Source organism: Meriones unguiculatus, chromosome 9 (assembly GCF_030254825.1).
Source record: "Meriones unguiculatus strain TT.TT164.6M chromosome 9, Bangor_MerUng_6.1, whole genome shotgun sequence".
NCBI lineage: Eukaryota > Metazoa > Chordata > Mammalia > Rodentia > Muridae > Meriones > Meriones unguiculatus.
The window spans coordinates 5022957-5041537 of NC_083357.1; the positions used below are offsets into that span (position 1 = coordinate 5022957).

Below are 18581 nucleotides of genomic sequence, written 5' to 3' on the forward strand. Positions count from 1 at the left end.
CCTGTGTTGTCTGTAATGTCGCTGACTCGTGTTGCTCAACACATCAGTCATTTGGCCCGTGATGAACATATGTGCAGGATCCAGGTTGAGACTTGTGCTAGGTTACATACGACCCTATAAAACAGCAGTTCTCAACCTGAAGGTCAAGACCCCTTTGGGGGTCGAATGACCCTTTTGCAGGGGTCTCATATCAGATATCCTATATATCAGATATTTACTTTACGAATTATAACAGTAGCAAAATTATAGTTATGAAGTAGCAGTGAAATCACTTTATGTTTGGGGGGGTCACCACACCATGAGGAACTGTATTAAGGGTCACAGGAAGGTTGAGAACCACTGCTCTAAGAGATGCCCTTGATCTAGTGAAGGTCAAGATGCGGATCCCACTTGTACTACTTGAGATTTGGTGACCTTAGATGGCAAGAAGGACTTTGTAGATGGTAGGTTAAGGATCTTCTGTTGTAAGCGGTGATTAATATTTGCTAATAATTATCTTTTAGTAATGCTTGTTGTTAAACCTAAACAGCTGTATACCCAAATCACACCCAGAGACTGGGTTTATATAGTTAACCTAGAACACAGTGCTGGGCAATAGCTACTCCATCCTAAACCTCCAAGCCCTCATAGTTTCCTAACATTTAGATTTCCCACATTATACTTGCTTTTAGTAATATCGTAGGTCCAGGCCATCTCTCCACATAGTTTCAAGATCTCTTCTCCAGCTCTCTCTCCAAGCTCTCTTCTCGCAACCTTCTCCTCCCACTCATTTCTTGCCCTCTGGCTCCTCCCCTCTTTCCTGTCCACTGGCTCCTCCCAGCTCAACATTGTGTCTAGTTGCTTTATTTCGGTCTGTTTATACAAGAGTTGAGACAGGATGCTTAGAATGAGTATCACAATGCAATATCTGGATTGAAACCACAGAATGTGTTGTGGGGGGAGAAATCAGCATTTGAATGAAGAAGGATAAGGAGTATACATTTGAAAAGAACATTATATCAACAGTCTTCCCATGGGGCAAATTGTCCTGAATTATTCTAGAGGGAGGACCAGTCTTCCCAGTGACAAAGGGAAGTTGTGGGGAGGCAGTGTCCAAGATTGAGATGTGACAATTAGAGCTGAGAGAGGCGTGAAAAGTCTGAAGATGGAGGAAGAGACTCAGCTCAGGGGTACAGGCAGTCTCTGGGAGCCAGAAAATACAAGAGAAAGACATCTCTAGTGCTTCTGAAAGGAGTGCAGCCCTGTTGCCCATGTTAAAGAATGCATTTGTTACTTGGTTTGTGTAGCAACAGCAGTAGGAAATTGATACAGGGCTGTTATGAGTGCTACTGAGAACATTCTAAAACACACATCTTGTATAGTAACTAGATGATGCCACAGTCTTCCAAAATGCTCCAGAAGAATCACCAACTCTGTGCCTCTGGGAGTAGACATTTTTAAATGACAAAACAACAGGACTCCATGGCCAGTGGACTCAATGGTACCATATGCAGAGGAGGCCAGTGCTCAGAAAATGTCTGTAAGTACCGATTGCAGCCAGCTGAGGAGAGGAATGAGGGCGTGGTCATGCCAGTCTCTACCTGAGAATGAGAATTCCTCTTCCTGGGGAAATGCCCGTGATGGCTGATTGCTGATGAACTTGAGGTTAACAGAACTTTCCCTTCTGCCACTGAGCAACATTCCCAGGAACCCCTCCTTCCTCCATTTCCTGATGCTTCAGGTGAGACAGTAGCAGTGCCTCCCTCCTAGGCATGGTGTGAAGATTTCTTGGCATCCTCTGGTCCTTGACATCCTTCAGTGCCGGGGTAGAAACTGTTGCACTGCCCTGAGGTACAAGCTGAAGGGTGATGACTTCCAGATGGCTTGGTGGTACGTACTTGTAACATGAACACTTGGGAGTTGAAGAGCAGAGATTCAGAAGTTCATGATTCCACGAGCCATGCAGTAAGTTGGAAGCCAGCTTAGGTTACGTGAGATCTCTTATACCAGAACACTTTCTGTAACCCTGAGTCAAGCTAGCCGCTCTTCCCAGATGCCCCACACGGTTCCTTAGGGGTGGGGCTTGTGAGGACCGTACTGCTGTGCTCTCATTAGTTATGAGGCATAGTGTCCTATGCTGCAGTGACCATGCTGCAGGCAGAAGAGGTTGGGATTGAGCAATCTTGCCTTCCAGGCTGGAGGGAGGCAGCCTGAGACAGTCTTAGCCACGGAGTGACCCAGGTTTGGGCTGTTGTGATATCCCTCCTGCTTTGCAACTGCCTGAGAACTCTGTACTCAAGCCCCAGCTTCTCTTCCCTGCCCTCTTCTAGGATCCGCATTGTGGAGCTCTCCTTATTTCTGCCCCTCCCCCCAGAATGCACATACGGCAGCTGATGAAGTTAGCTCTGATGGAAGCCAGATCAGTGGCCCTAGACAGGGATCCAGATGCTAAAAATATCTCATGGCTTGATCTCCATAAGTGAAATGAAAGAACAGCTTTGGAAGCAGGGGCTGGGGAATCCCCCTAACACTTCCCGTTTCCCTGGGTTGAGGCAGGCATCCTACGAACCTGCTCCTTCTCACCTGGATCACCGTTGAGCACACGGTTAACCCGGGAGAAGGCCAGGTCCACATGGGGCAGATAGGGCACCATAGGCCAGAGATACTGTCAAGCAGGCCTTTGAGGCTCAGCTGTCACGGCGCTTGGAGCAGCAGCGCTGGGCATCCATGTAGCAGCAGCTTAGGCGATCGTGGATGGCCAGATTTACCCTCGATCCCTGTCTAGGAGGCTGGAGGTAAACTCACCAGCCCTAAGAACAACTGTCTAGAGTGGAAACTGACTGTATCTTTTCAGTGTAGCGCCACATGAATACCTGATTTGTGTTTAGAGGCCTGCCCATGAAGAGACTCTGTCTTCCGATGTTAATCACAGCCATCTTGGGGAGGAATGCGGGAGCCTAGGAGTATGGCTCGTGCTCCCTATAGGGCAGATGGAGGGGGGACCCTACAAGGCACCCAGTTCTTCCGGGTCTCTTCTGTTTCTCCCTAGCCTCTGTTACTCCTGAGTATTTCAACGTGGCTCTTCAGTGTGGGCCTCCTGTACATTTGGGGGGCCTTTGCCATTCCAAGGGGTTATTCTGTGAGGAATTGTCCCCTGTGCTCCCCATCCTGTACCTGGTGCTCAAGAGGCTCACAGAAGATGCCGCAAGGATGGCTGGGGAAGTAGTGCCTGAGAGCGCAGATAACAGGCCTTGATGGAAACCAAGATATTTTGATTTTTTTCAGACTGTGGACTATCTGCATATCTATAATGAGGTATCTTGGAGAAGGGACTTAAGTCTAAACACGGGTTTGTCTTTCACATGTGCCTTATATATATAGCCCGAAGTTATTTTATGCAATATTTTAAACATTAACTTTGTGAACATTAATTTGGTGAACAATGCAAATCTTTCTGGTCTAGATTTTTTTTTTTTTAACTTTGGATCTTGTTAAAAATCCAAGGTTCTGAAAGTTTCAGATTTTGGAGTATTTTGGAGTGGATTTTTTGATTTAGGTTGTTCAGCCTGGGACTGTGGAAGAAAGGAGGATGGGTTTGGGGGTATAGTGGGTAGGCCTTGGTAGATTCTAATGCGGCCCTCTTGGTGTGTCTATAACTGAAATGCACCAGTTTTGTGTGTGTCAATGATGGTGATTTTACTTATTCAATTCATTGCGTAAGTTAGTATGTAAAGGAGTGGGTTTCATTACGGCATTTTTTATATTAATTATAGTTTATTCACTTTGTATACATTATGGCATTTTCATACATATGTGTCATTGTACTTTATTCTAAGCCAGTCTCTTGGTCATTTTGGTTTTTAGGAAAGAAAACCTGGGCCTGGCACTCTGAATCTACAGAGAATTTCACAGTAATGAACCAGTGCATTTACAGAGGAATGGAAGAAAACAAGGAAAGGTAACAATTAAGGAAAAAATTGTCATGTGACGATTTAATGCAGTGTCCCATTCCTTCATGCCTGTATGTGTTGGTAGAAACCCTGAAGAATCTGGAGGTTGCATGGGCTAGGTGAGGAGTTTGGTGGTAGAGTGTTTTCCCAGCATGCATCAGGCTCCGGTTGCCCCTCTGCTTCCAAACCCACATCTCCTTTCACATCTCCAGTTTGTTTCACTGGAGGAGGGGAAGCATTGTTAAACACGAACGACTTTTTCTAAGCTCCAGAAGAACTGGGATCAATAGGAACAATGTGGTATAAAATTAAGTGTCTTGGTTCAAAACTGTAGGTGTTTGTCCCCAAACACAGTATTGCCTGCTCAGTGAGTGATGGTCAGCCTCTCAAGAGCAAGCAGGGATGAACCCTGAGCTCTTTCGTGCTATTTCTTCCTCTCTCTTTCATGTTCTCTCTCTCTCTTTTTTAAAGAATAACTTCTTATTTTTAGTAATTAAAAATTTTTTAATTCTGTCCTGAATCCATTCCTGTTCCTCTCTATGATCTATGCAGTTCATGTTATGCTTTACATAATATGTACCTTTCCTTCTAGAAATTTCTATAGCTATATAAGAGGAGGGTCATTCTTTCATTTCTTCTCCTTTGCTGTTGCTGGTTGTGTGTGTGTTTGTGTGTGTGTATGTGTGCCTGCCATGCACATGTGAAGGCCAGAGGCTGCAGTCAGGTGTCTTCTCTGTCTCTCCTGTATCTGTTGGGAGAGCAGGGTCTCTAAATTGAACCCAGAGCCTCCAGATTCACCTACCTACTTGCTCCAGGGAATACCTTTCAGCCTCCCGTGTAGCAATTATAGGTGGGCTGCCATGCCTACTTGACACTTATGTGGGTTCTGGGGATCCAAACTCAGGTCCTCACATTTGGGTAGCAAACTGTTTCACCCATGGATCCATCTTCTCAGTCTCCCATTTCTTCTTATTAAGACACATGTTATGCAGGCTGGCCTGCTTCATGATCCTTTAAAACATTTAATGGTGTATCCCATAATGTTTTTTGAGGTGGCTGGTGGCTGCATGAGGAGCGTCTGTCTCCCTGATTGCTGAGCCAGCTCACGGTGGTTTGACTGGTTCTGGCTTTTGTTGTGGTGTGTGCTGTGGTGTATTCCTTTGGGCACACAAGCTAATGGTTCTCTGTGGCAGTTACCAGGGAGAAGAGTCTCTGGATCATCCTGAAAATGCACTTTAGAGTCTAATAAACATGATCAGATCACTTTCCAAAGAGCACAGTTTGGCTTGTCAGCTGGGTACTTAGGTTTTGGATTTGCCCATCTCCTGCAAGCCCCAGATCTGCTGTTTAATTTTTGCCGTCGGCTGGGTGAGCAGCATATCTCATGGGGTTGTAATTTCTTCTCTCCCTTCCTCTGGGGAAGTTCGTCTTCTTGGGACTGTTGCCTGGTTTCATCTCCTGGAGATACTGTAAGCTTCTGTACTCACAGAGGGCAACCTCTCCTGAGACCCAGGCTCCCCCACACCTGGGCAGTCCTGACCCTTCCCAGGTACAGCTGCAGCTTTGCTTTTTCTTCTGAAGAGTGTCCAGGCTGCTGTCCCAGGCATCCAGTGTGGAAGCAGCAGCCTCTCTTTTGACTCTGAAGGATTCTGAAGAGCCTAGGGTTAGATTACTGACTTCAGGTGCACTTTCCTCCATCTGCACAGCTGCACCACTGGCAACAAGATGGGTGTTTGCTGGGTGTCAGCCCAGCCCCCTCCCGTGCACCAACTGACCTACTTCTCTGCTTGAATTCTCACAGGGGCTCTAGAAGGAAAGAGTAGTGCTGTTCTCCCTATTTTGTAGTCAAAGGGGACAGATGAGACTTCATTCAAAGCAGCCTGAGATGTGAAAAGGAGAAGCACAACAATTCGGTCTTGTGAAGACTTGTCTCCTAACCGGTGCTCTTGTTAGATAGTAACTGAGCCACACTGGCGCAGTGGTGAGCTCTCCTATGGGACATGCCTTTGGAGTCAGCATGCCCTGTTTGCAGTTGCCTCAGACACTTGCAGCTGTCGCTCTGCGCCTGTGGCTATTCTCTGAGTGAGTAGAAGCTGAGAGGAGGGGACCGTGTCCCCGTCCAGCATTTGGCACTGGGCTTTTGCGAACCACCAGCACCTCTGCTCTGTGTGCTTTTTGTGATCAGAGGCTACACTCCAGCTCACCCAGAAACTCCTGTGGAAGGATTTCCCAAGCTGAGCATCGTTGTTGTAGGAAATGAATATTTTTTTATTAGGAGAAATGAGTCTTCTGGGATGTAGTGGGAAGGGAGTGTTTTGGTTGTCCTTGGTAAACCTAAGTCATCACTCTGCCCAAAAATGTTTAGTTTTAGAGCTCATTCAAAGATGCCTAGCATGTGTGAAGGCCTAGGTTCCACCCCCTGCACCACAGAAACAAACACCTAGGTGAAGATGTAAATAAAATAAGTGCAGGCAGAATGCAGTTTCAAATGCTTTTCTAAGTTCCCCTTCTTGCATATTTCAAAGACATAACAATTTGGGGATGCTGGCTGGGTGGTTGCAAACACACACCATTCTTGCCGAAGACCCGTGTGCAGTTCCTAGCATCCATGTTGGCTCACATCTACCTGTCACTCTAATTCCAGAGGATCTGACACCCTCTCTGTCCTTCACAGGCATCTGTACTCAGATGCACACACACACACACACACACACACACACACCCATGATTTAAAAAAATAAATCTTTAAGAAAAATACACAGAGCTGGAAGAGATCCTAGATTTGCCATATTTCATTTTGTATGACGGTTTAAGCACACAGTCTAAGAGTGAGGAAATAACTGTCCAAGTTCAAGCTACAGGAGCATGTGTTGGCCTCTGGTCCCTGGGGTCTGACTGGTTCTCTCCACAGCATCACAGGTCCCTCTTGTGGGATTGGCTGATCCCAGAAGCCTGATCCCTGTTGTTTCACAGCTAGAGCTCATTATCCGGCAGTCCCTTGAGGAGAACTAGCCCATTGGTTGATGAACTGTTGAGTCATCTGTGGGTGTCTGTTGTATCTTACCAACTGTACTAGAAGCTACAGGTAGGTGAGACAGGCATTCTCAGAGAACTGAGTGTTGAGTGGGGATGAGAGGCACTTGCGTACTTGATGAACATGGTTCAGCAGAAAGCCTAGGTTTTGTGTTAGTCAGTGGAGAGCACAATGGTACACATCCCCTGTCTTAGGGTTGCTGTGCTGTGGCGAAGCATCAGGACCAAAGAGGAAGGAAAGGGTTTATTCAGCTTACACATCCACTGCACTGTTTACCCTCAAAGGAAGTCAGGACAGGAAGTAAAGCAGAGCAGGAACCTGGAGCCAGGAGTCGATGCAGAGGCCATGGAGGGGTACTACTTACTGGCTTGCTCAGCCTGCTTTCTTAGAGAACTCAGAGCCAGAGGGAGCCCCACCTATAATGGGCCGGGCCATCCCACATCAATCACTAATTAAGAAAAATGCCTACAGGCTTGTCTGCAGTCCAGTCTTTTGGATGCGTTTTCTCAATTGACTCTCAGATGGCTCTAGCTCAATCGCATCAAATTGGCATAAACTTAGCCAGCACAATGCAAGACCACAGTTTGGCCTGGAGACAGCCCACTTGTGCAGAGGACAGGGCCTTACCAACCACACAGTCCTCTGCAGAGCACAGCTTTGCTTCTGAGATCTGTGGACATATTGTCTTTTAACCAAGTGACTTTATTGGAAGAACACCTATTCCCTCAGTATAGGGTGAGCTATCATTTCGGGTTACCTCCATTTCTAGGCAGTAACTGATCCCCCGGGGACCCAAGAACAGGAGATTTCTATGTGACAAAACCCCAGGGAGTGAAGTTTCCTGCTGTCCAGTGACCACGGCCAGATAACGTCATTTCACTGTGCTCAGCTTCCTCAGGTGTGTAGCAGAATTCCTGATGTTCCCTAAGGTGCAGAGAGAACTCTGAGGAGAAAAATCCGTGTCCTCCGGATCAACAGTTCTTCCTGTGAAATGGGCTTGTGGAAAGACCAAGTTCATTTATCATTCATTCACTAATTCATTCATCAGTCCATACTCCATTACCCAGCAGGCCTTAGCACTGAGGGAAAATGCCCAAGAAAGGGCTCTTCTTTTCTTGCCTAGTTTCTACTCAGAGGTAGTGTACATATGTATTTCTTCAAAATAAAAGTATTCTCTGGCTTAACTATTGCAGTATAGTTGTTGCTGGTGACCATGGGAAATTGGCTCCAGGATCCTTCCGAGTATCAAGTATCTTACATTAAGTAGCAAGCTGTCTGCATAGAAAGCAGATAGCCTTCTGCATTTGTTAAGTCGTCTCTTGCTTGCCTGGATGAGGTAATGCAACAGAAATATTACATGGTTGCTAGTCTCCTGTATTTTAAGGAGTAGTGATAAAAACCAGTGACCAGTTCCGATGGTGCTGACCTAGAAACTCAGGACGTAGGAGGCTGAGGCACAGGATCCAAAGTCCAAGGCCTTCCTGGGCTACATTGGGAGTTTAAGGCAACTCTAGGCAGCTTAGCGAGACCTTGACTTAAAATAAAAAGTAAAAGGAGGGCTGGAGTTACAAATAAAGCTCAGAGACAGAGCACTCATGCAGTGTATGTGAGACCCTGGTGCTTCAAAACATAGAGTCCATACATGTTCAATACAAGTGAATTTAAAAAAGTGTTTTTACTTTATGTTTGTGAATGTTTTGCCTTCATGTGTGTATGGGCATCATGTATTGTGAGCTGCCATGTGGGTACCACGGACCAAACCTGGCTCCTCTGCAAGAACAGCAAGTGCTGTTAACTACTGAGCCCCCATTCTGGCCCCAGGATCTCGGGAGCCTGAGCGAAGAGGTTTTCGAGCTCTAGGCCAGCCAAGAGCTGCATGTGAAGGCCTTGTCTCAAAAACCAAGCACACACACAAACTATGTCCCGCACTGTGTTGACCCTGCAGGGTGCGCTGTCCTCTGAGCCCCTCCTGGGTGCTGGCTCAGTCAGCTGTTCCTCTCCTGGAAGGAAGGGCCTTGTGTGCTGTGGTGAGACCTGAGGTCTAGCCCAGGGCACTCCCTTGTGTCAGCTGCTGGACGGTCTACTCCTGATACTCTGATACCTTGGCTTAGGGACAGCTTTGGTAGGATGAACTGGCTAGGACACAGCAGTATGTCGGAGGCCCCAGGAAGAGCTTGGTCCCACACTGAGATCTTTTCCAACTCTGCACCCCAGAGCCCTGGGACTGTTCCTCTTGCTGCTTGTTGTTGGCCGCTGTGGCTTCCCTGGGCCCCTTATCAGCTTCCATCTCATCATTAGCCCTGAGCTGTTTTACCCATTGGTTTTTATTAGCTCTTTGCTTACTACCTACAGGACTATGTGGGACCTGTTTCCCTTCCTCCAGCTCCTTAGAGAGTTCAGCTGATGACTTTCCCAAGCTGGAAAGTGACAGCTAACAGTTTGCAACCCCTCCTTTCATGACCTTCCGAGAGCCACCTCACCTCTCCTCTCTCACCTCTCCGTCATTTCCAAGCGGCTCCTTAGAAAATAGTTTCCGACTTACAGTAATAGGAATAACAGGAGGGGAAAAAATGGAATCTTTCACAAAATGTGTTTGGCTAGTGCTGACTTCAGTTCAGTTAAGCAGGTCCTTCAGGAGGCTTTGTCAGAGGGTATTAAAAGATCAGGTTGCATGGCAGGGTTTCTAAACAGAGGTCTGTGCTGTGATCCCCCGCCCCTCTGAGCTCACTCTGTTCTGTCAGCTGTTCGGCAGATCTGATACAAAGTTCTTCTAACACATGGTCAGGACACAAGTCCGTTGTGATTACACAGATGAGGAACCATGACCTACCAAGGTGAAGGAGAGGCTGGACTGTGCTTTTAAGACCCAGACCTAGGGTTCTGAACCTCAGGATCAGTTTCCTTGTTTGTTTCACCACAACAAAGTCTATCTATTCTTGTTCTGGCAAAGGGCAGGATTTAGAACAGTGTTTTGGAAGCTGTCCTGTGGAACCTGGTGGCCCAGCGTTTAGGAGGCTCAGGCAGGGAGGTCAGTTGAGCCCATGGAGTTTGAGAATAACCCGGGCAATGTAGGGCCCCATCCTAACAAACAACTGACGATAATAAAAATCATCTCTGCAGCTGTTAAGAAACAAACTTGCACCCTTCCCTTCCCCTGTCTTCCATGTGGCTGATTTCTACATAGGAAATAAACGAGCGTTATCTGTTGAAGCGGGAGCCTCTGGAGAGGCTGTGCATTCTCGTGGGCTCCAAACCTCTTGGCAAACCAGGGCAGTGTGGATCAGTCCCCTGCCTCCATCTTACAGGCGAGGGAAACCATTTCTTAAGTACTGCTCCAAGGTCAACGGCACTTCTAGGTCTTAGATTGAAAGCAGTGTCTTACACCCCTCCGAGGCCTGGAAACTCTTCACAGTCATGCCCCTCATCTTCTCTTTTTCCTCCCTCACGGCACAGGGAGCTCAGAGCCTCTCTGCAGAATGGGCTGCAGCTACTCGGGCTGGCCCAGGGGTGGAGTGCTATGATTCTGAGATGCAGAGGTGTGTGTTTAATGCCATCGGGAGAGCTTGCAGTCACACTCTTAGTTTCAGGTAGTAAGTTCTTCTTCCGCCGGGTGGTCCAGTGACAAAGGGAGTGCCAGGGAGCTGTCGGGGGTTGATGATTCTGACCCAGTTTCCCAAGTCTCCGTCTGTGCCCTGGTTTGCTCTCTGTTGCTGTGATAAAAACACCACAACCAAAACTGGCTTGGGGAGGAAAGGGTTTATTTCAGCCTCTGTTTCGGATCACGGTCCATCCCTGAGGGGAGACAGGGCAGGGACTCAAGCAGGAACTGGAGCAGAAACTGTGGAGGAAAGTGCTCACTGGCTCGGGCTCAGCTAGCCAGCTTCCTTATCCAGCCCAGACCTCCTTGCTTAGGGATGGTGCCACCCATGAGGAGCTGGTCCACACTGGCCCGATGCCAGTCTCATGTAGACGACTCCTCAACTGAGGGTCACTCTTCCCAGGTGTCTCTGGGTTGTGACAACAAAAAAATTAATCTGTACACTCTGCCTGTCCATGAAAGGAGATAATGGTGAGACGCCGTTCCTCAGGTTGGTGTGTAGGTTCAGTGTGGTAAGAATTGCTTATCTTGTCTCCTGCACACTTGACTGACATAGAGAATGATATAGCACATGGCCTGGATCTGTTATCTGTCCATAAACCATTCTTCTGCCAACCCCAGAGACAGGAAGGAACTGTCTGGAGTGCCTAGCCTGTGCTTCATCTTCAAGGATTCCACTGAGTAGTAATTCAGGTTCCTGCCATGCATTAAGCACTCTGTCTGGTTCCCAGGGGCCACAAGGGCATTGGACTTGGCCTTCATGGTTCTTGCAGTCTAAAAGAGGAGATGGGTAAAAGACAGGGAGACACAGCTTAGGAGAGGACCCCTCTCCAGTGTCACTCATGTTTCTGTTACTCTGTCATCGTATGCATTCTTTATTTTTGTAAAGGGCAGTGTGAACCTCCTTAAGTGCTGAGTGCCTGCTGTATACTCATGCACACCCGGGAAACAGCTAAATACAGAAACTGGAGAGTGCTTCAGTGGTGTGTCCTTTCTCACACTGAGAACACATCTCGCGTAGGGCAGAGGTAGAAGAGTATCTTTGAGGGACTTGAGCTGGGCAAGGGGGATACTTAGTCACCGCTGCCCTAAGGCTGAGGCACTTGTCGCATACCTGCCTGCTCTGGGTGGGGCAAAGTGCGTCATGTAAATCTTCCTCCCAGGGAATCTGATAGAAAATTCCTGCCAGACAGGAGTGGAACAGCCGCTCTGGAGGTAAATTGGCTTTTCCAACCGTTTGATCCAAGTGCGGGGCTCACTGAGCTGTGGCAGGGTAGCAGGCAGGCAGCTGAACCCTGCCTTGCTGAGGTGCCTGGGCCTGCTGAGGGTAAGGCTTGCCTGTGCTTTGCCAAGCGCTGGTGTCATCTAGGGTGTTCTGACTGCGTGGATGGTGGGCGCCCTGCGTGGAACCGTAGCCTTTTCTCTTTTTCACGTGGGGAACAGTTTTGTTTTTAATATTCAAACCGTGTTTATGGGGCTGGTTCCCACTCATCTGGAGGCAGGTGCTTTCAGAGCCACTTCCTCCTGCAGGAGCATCCTTCCGTCAGCCTTGCTTCTCCACCTGACAGAGAACAGTGGAGCCGCCAACACACAAGACTACCGTTTGTGCATGCTAAAGACGGTGGGGATTTTACAGATCGATTTAAAAGGCAGGGAGGCGCTGCTCTGCCGGGGCCTGTGACCTCATGAGCCAGAATGTCCTGTTGTGTTATGGCAGTGGAGTAGGGGTGAGTCTGAGAAATGATTTTGGTGGTAAAGATGGAACCAAAGGCCTTTCCCTCTTCCCCTCTATGGGGCCTGGCTGTGGAGCTCAGAGATGGTCAGGTTTGGTGGGAAGTGCCTTTACAGCCGAGCCACCTGTGGGCTCCTCAGGCTAAGTTTTAATCATCTACTCTCCCTTTTCCCACAAGTGAAGGGCTGCCTACCTCTTCAGGGCATCCGGGAAGGCTGGAGCATTCTAGACAGAGGACAGGCTTCCAGGGATGTTGCAGAAAGTAGAAAAAGCACCAGAAAACTACTGCTGTAACAAGCACATTAATTTCCAGGAAAAAAAAAGTGATAATTTTCTGGAGACCTAGCAGCCCCTTGCCCTGTATGTGCTGTGACACGCCATGCCTGGCATCTGCCCTGCAGCTCTTCCTACCCAGCTACATTTGGAAGAATACTACAAGGAGCCCCTTTATCTTTTATTAGCATATTTGTGTGTGTGCGCATATGCCTGGGTATGCGTGGGGGCGTGTGTGACTGTGTCTGCGTTAGGGAAAGAGCAGTCAGTGAACGAAGCCACAGTGATGGCTGCATTGACGGTGACTCGGAAAGACAGAGAACAGAGGTAGAGGGTGATATTAGCTGGTGACATGCGCTCTAGGGAAAAATAAAGTTGTACGGAGAGTTGCTCTAGATAGTGCCATAAGGAGAGCTTTTTTTTTTTTTTTTTTTTTTACATTTTTAAAATTTTATTTTATTTTTATTAGTCACGGTCTATTCGCTTTGTATCCCAGCTGTAGCCCCCTCTCCCATCCTCTCCTAATCCCAGCCTCTCTCCATATTCTTCTCCCATGCTCCTCCACCAGCCCAATGATAGGGGAGGTCTTCCTCCCCTTCCATCTGACACTAGTCCATCAGGCCTCATCAGGAGAGCTTTTCTTTTAAAGAGGACATCATCTGAATACAAACTGAGTGTTGAGAGAATAGTCCTTGTGCGGCCTTCTTGAGAAGAATCATGGCCGCTGCAAGGACAGCATGGGCAGAAGAGCAGGAGTTGACTCACCCCTACTCCACTGCCATAACACAACAGGACATTCTGGCCCATGAGGTCACAGATGGTAGGTTCAACTCAGGTTGAACTTCTGTGCTGGACAACAGACAGGCCAGTGCTGATATGTGATGATGGCACTGTGCTGTGTATTGGTAGGTTGGTCAGCTCTATTATTGACAGTCGTTATTGAAAAAAAAAACAACAACAAAACATCTCGTCTTTTTCTCTGCGGGAAAGAAAGGACCTGCCGGCTTCCCCATGTGACTGTGGGGTAGGCAGCCTGAGATGAAGGATTCATTGTGCCAAGACACACACCAAGTGCATGGCACCTGCAATGGTCACAGTGCTCACTTCCAGAATCCCACCAGAAGAAATGGAATGTGGTAGAGCACAGAAAGGACATAACGTTTGTTTGACTTTGAGATGGGGCTTTCCTATGTACCCAGACTGATTCTGAGCTGCTTTGCTCAAGCAACCTCCTGTCTTGGCCTTCCAGATAGATAGCTGTCTGTCTGTCTATATTTATTTTCTTGATTTCTCGTGATAAAGGGTCTTATTCTGTAGCCTAAACTAGTGTAGCCTGGAACTCATTGTATAGCTAGCCTCAAACTCACAGGGATCTTCTTGCCTCAGCCTTTCAAGTGGGGTTATAGGTGTGACCTCAATACCTAGTTAGGAAGATAGATTGATAGATAGATAGATAGATAGATAGATAGATAGATAGATAGATAAATTGCTTGTTTCTATTTTTGAGACAGGGCCTCACTATGTAACTCTGGCTGTCCTGGAATTCCCTATGTAGGCCAGGCTGGCTCAAACTCACAGAGATCAACCTGCCTCTGTCTCTTGAGTGCTTGGATAAAAGGCGTGAGCCACTATGTCCAGCCAGGAATATGTTTTTTAATGATCATTTTGCTGGCTGATCGTCAGCTCATATTCAGGTTGGTTTGCGTGCCTGCTCTCCTGTAAGAAAGCTATTAATAACTTATTTTCTTAATATTGACTAACATCAAATTATCTTATTTGTTCTAATGGTTTTTCAGATCTGTTTTTAATATTATTTTTGTGGGAAAGGATTTTTCAGACATGTAATTACATAATTTTTAAAATTAATGAAATTTTGCTTTCTCTTCATTTCCAGTTGGTGAGACTTGTTTTCTTCCCTGTAGCTGGGCTGGCAGCTCCTCTGTGGGTGATGTTGTTAGCTGCCTTGGCCTGGACCCCTCTTTCCTTGCAATTCTGATGCATTTTCCAGCTGATCTAAGGAATCTTCCCTCCGTTCCTAGCTAGGTGGGAGTCAGCAATAAGTGCTTGATTTAACATGGCCAGCATCAGAAGAGACATCTGGTTTTTGTTACTGGTGTTTCCTTTGGATTCAGTTAATGAGATGAATTATATTAACGGATTTCCTAATAACGCATCCTTCCATTCCTGAAGAGAATAGAATGTAGTTGTGACCTGTAATTTGTGTGTATATGTCCGTGTGTGTGTGTGTGTGTGTGTGTGTGTGTTTGTGTTTCTCGGGGGGGGGGGCGGGGAGAGCCGAGGGCCCAGCAGTTCGGAGACTGCTTCAGGGTGGAAAGTTCCTGCCTGAAGGTGTAGATTTTTCTTGTTTCCCTGAGTTGTGTGTGGAAGAAGGAGTCAGGAGTAAAGGGTGAGTGAGGCAGCTGCAGGCTTGACTAAATGAAAGATTTACCCAGCCTCACCCTCACGCCTAACCTACGCAAACCCAAGCTTAACTCATCTTGATGATTCTAAGTTGTTCCCTTTTCAAAATGAATGAAAAGGCATGTGCTTTAGGGATTAAAAACAAGAACAGTAAAACTTGAATTTTAAAGATTTATGCACTGTGTGAGTTCCTGGGAGTTACAGATAGTTCTGAGTCACCATGTGGGGCCTGGGAATCTAACTCAAGTTCTCTGTCTGTAAGAGCGCTGAGGACTTTTAGCTCCTGAACCATCTCTAGCTCCAAGGGTTGTATGTATGTATGTATGTATGTATGTATGTAATTATAAATAAATAAAATGCTTTATGTAGCCCAGGCTGTCCTGGAACTCACAGTTCTCCTGCTCAGCCTGTCACATGCTGGGATTACAGGTTCTACCACGCCTATCTCAAAGGGTGTCTTTGATGAGATGTTGAATATATTGAGACAGGGTTTCTCTGTGTAGCCTTGGCTGTCCTGGACTTGCTTTGTAGACCAGGCTGGCCCCATCCTCAAAGAGATCCGCCTGCCTCTGTCTCCCGAATGCTGGGATTACAGACATGCACCACCACGCCCAGCACAAGATGTTAAATATCTTATGAGTGGAATTTATAATAGCAAAGCTGAGCAGACATATGACTTCTTGTCACCTAGACTCAGATGGTAACTAAGCATGCCTCCCCCCTTGTAAAGACCTGAATCCAGAGGCAACTAGAAACTTGCTCCTGAGCCTTTGTCCTGGGAAGGAAGAGGGAAGCTGCTGTCAGTGGCAGAGACACAGCTCCTTAGAGATATCTTTGCCTCAGATGCCGAGCACAGTCTAGGTCTCCTGAGGCATAGGGTCCTCCCCCTTCAGCCTTCTTTATAAGTGAGGTGATAGAGTCAGAAAAGGGATTTGCCAGAGGCCATCAGTAGGCATGGACTTGAAGCAGGTAGATGGCCTCCGGCTGTGGGTCACACACTGTGGTCACTGACACCTTATGACACCTGGTGGTTTAATCAGTAGGCTTGGTTGTTCCCAAACCTCATTTCATGCTACTTTATTTATTTTTTTAGAAAATCTTGAAATTCTCTTAAGAGATGCCATATGTGATAGAAAAACAAACACACTTGAATCTGGCAGTCTTGTGATCTTCTTCCCTGTGCCTTTTGTGATCTTGCAGAGGGACTGCCTTTGCGAACCTTGCCGTCATCTGTCAGTGGGCTACTATTGGTGATGATGCCATGGGTGGGTGTAAGGCTTAAAGGAGATGGTATGACTCACATGCCGTGCCTTCCTAGAAGTGCCATATCTGTGCCTGTGTATTTATACAGACTAAATCAGAGCTCCTGTCACTGGCCAGTGTAGCCCCTGGAACCCGAGTTCCATTCTAACATGGTGCAGGGTTGCATTTGCAGAGCGATGTAAAAACTGTAATGGCTAACCTTGGTTGTCATCTTGACACACTGGGGAGGGTGACCGAGGAATTGCCTTCATCAGATTGGCCTGTAGGTATGTCTGATGGCCATTTTTCTTGAGCCCTAAAAGATGTAGGAAGACCCAGCCCAGTGTGGGTGTTCTATTCCTGAATAGGATGGGCCTAGGCTGTATAAGAAACGTAGTTGAACATGAGCTGGGAAGCCAGCCAGGAAGCAGTGTTTCTTCATGGTTCTAGCCTTGAACTCTTGCCTTGAACCCCCTTAAGAGTGGACTGCAACCTATAAAACAAATACACCCTTTCCTGCCAAAGTTGGGTAGTGATAGGGTCTTATCACAGCAACAGAAAAGCAAACTAGGACACCGGCTTACAGCATTTTCAGCTCAGGGAGCTGAGACATGATATTAAAGTAAGCTGATAACATCACAGACTCCCTCAAACGTGAGCATTTTAGCATAACTTTAATTTTATAATTCTAAGTTAAAGTTCTTCATAAGCCTATATTAGTTGCACAAAATAATGGGTTTCACCGTGACACTAAATTTGTTTTAAGGGTAATGACAGTGTAGCATTTAAGAACACAGGCTCTGGAGCCACACTGCTTTGATTCAGATCTTGGTTGGACCACTAGCCAGGTGTGTTACCTCGGCTGTGTCGCTTGACCTGTCTGTACTATACTTTTCTTGAGTGTAAAATGAGGCTAATAACAGCGCCTGCCTTTTGAGGTTCTCTGAGGACAGTGGGAGCGAATGCCTCTGCAGCCTATGCCTTAGCTGGTGTGCAGTTTGTCAGACATTAGCACCAGAAACATCAGACGAAGATTTATCTTGACATTCATAGCTGTTACTGCTCTGCGTGCTTAAATAGCTGAGGCTTTCCCCAAACCTGTTTCTATCTCATCCGTTATAAAAAGGAAAGAGTCAGGCAGGTGAAGTGGCTCAACAGGTAAAGGTAATTGCCAGGTAAGCCTGGAGACTGGAGCTACACACACACACACACACACACACACACACACACACACGCACACACGCACACACGATAATATTATTATATAATCATAATTATAAATTACATAACCATGTTATGTAACCTATAATGAATAAATAAATAAATAGATAAATAAATAAATAAAATTTAAAACTTAAAGAGAAGAAGCTAACTTGATTGTTCCTCTAGCAGTGAGCCATGTTCTGTGGCAGTGGCAAGAGAGGCGGGCCAACTCTTGGGGAAATGTGAACAAGCCATAATCCAAGGCCCCACCTTTTGTTCAGTGGGGACAATGTTTGGCTTTCACGGTGATTCATTCCTGGGCATTGACGACCACAGTGTGGGGAAGGAGGAATGGTCAGGTCAGGGTATACCAGGAGGGTGATGGCCGATGAGGGTAGAGAAGGGCTGTTTCCCTAGGGTCCAAGACAGGTCAGCCAGCTGAGCAACTGAAAGGATGTGAGAAAATAAAAGGCGCTGGCTTGGCGGGCTTGGGTTTTCTGTTCTGAAAAGTGCTCCATTCAGCTCTCACTTGGCCCCTTGAGCTGCAGGAATAGAGCCAGTTAACCCACATTTAATGAGATCTGGGTTAGTGGACTCCCTTTCTTCCCACAGCATGTCCTGGCTGCTGGACCTCTTCCAGGGCGGGCACAGTGAGGGCCATTTACACAGCTCTGGCTGGCTGGGCTTAATGAAGTTCACCAGCTCCCACATAGAATGTGGGCGCTCCTTCTTGTTTTTCCAAGGATCATCACTGTTGATCTTTGTGCAGCTCTGTGCTTGTGGAAATGCCTCAGCCCATCCTTTCCTTTGGTACTGTTGGATCTTTCATTTTGGTCTTTGGTGACGGTTTTACTTTCTTGGGTGACACGATGGGCGCTTCCTTTAGTTGGTGACTTCCATTGTGTGTGCGTTGTGACGTGTGTGCTCGTGCGCTTCCCACATCCCTCCCCCAACGGCTTCACTGAGCCTTCTTTCTGGGGCTGGGGCGATGTGCGCACAGCGATACAGTGACTTCCTTGTCTCCTCGGTTTCCACGAGCTGATGGGCAAGGTCATTTTCAGACTCCACACCTGCTTATCCGAGCTGCCAGCTGCACTCCACAAAGACAGCCCCCTCTCCCAGGCCAGGGGAAGGGGAGATAAGAATAGA

The 18581-nt window shown here is 47.1% G+C and overlaps 1 protein-coding gene across 2 annotated transcripts in view; it reads left to right on the plus strand.

Annotated features, from left to right (window-relative positions):
• Positions 1–18581, plus strand: part of Arhgef3 (Rho guanine nucleotide exchange factor 3) — a 256572-nt gene that overhangs the window by 29774 nt on the left and 208217 nt on the right. For both annotated transcript variants that reach the window (XM_021656759.2, XM_060390761.1), the window contains exon 2: positions 3844–3937. In XM_021656759.2, coding sequence (XP_021512434.1) covers positions 3894–3937 — 44 coding nt within the window. In that variant the 5' untranslated portion in view covers positions 3844–3893. The remainder of the gene's footprint in view (positions 1–3843; positions 3938–18581) is intronic.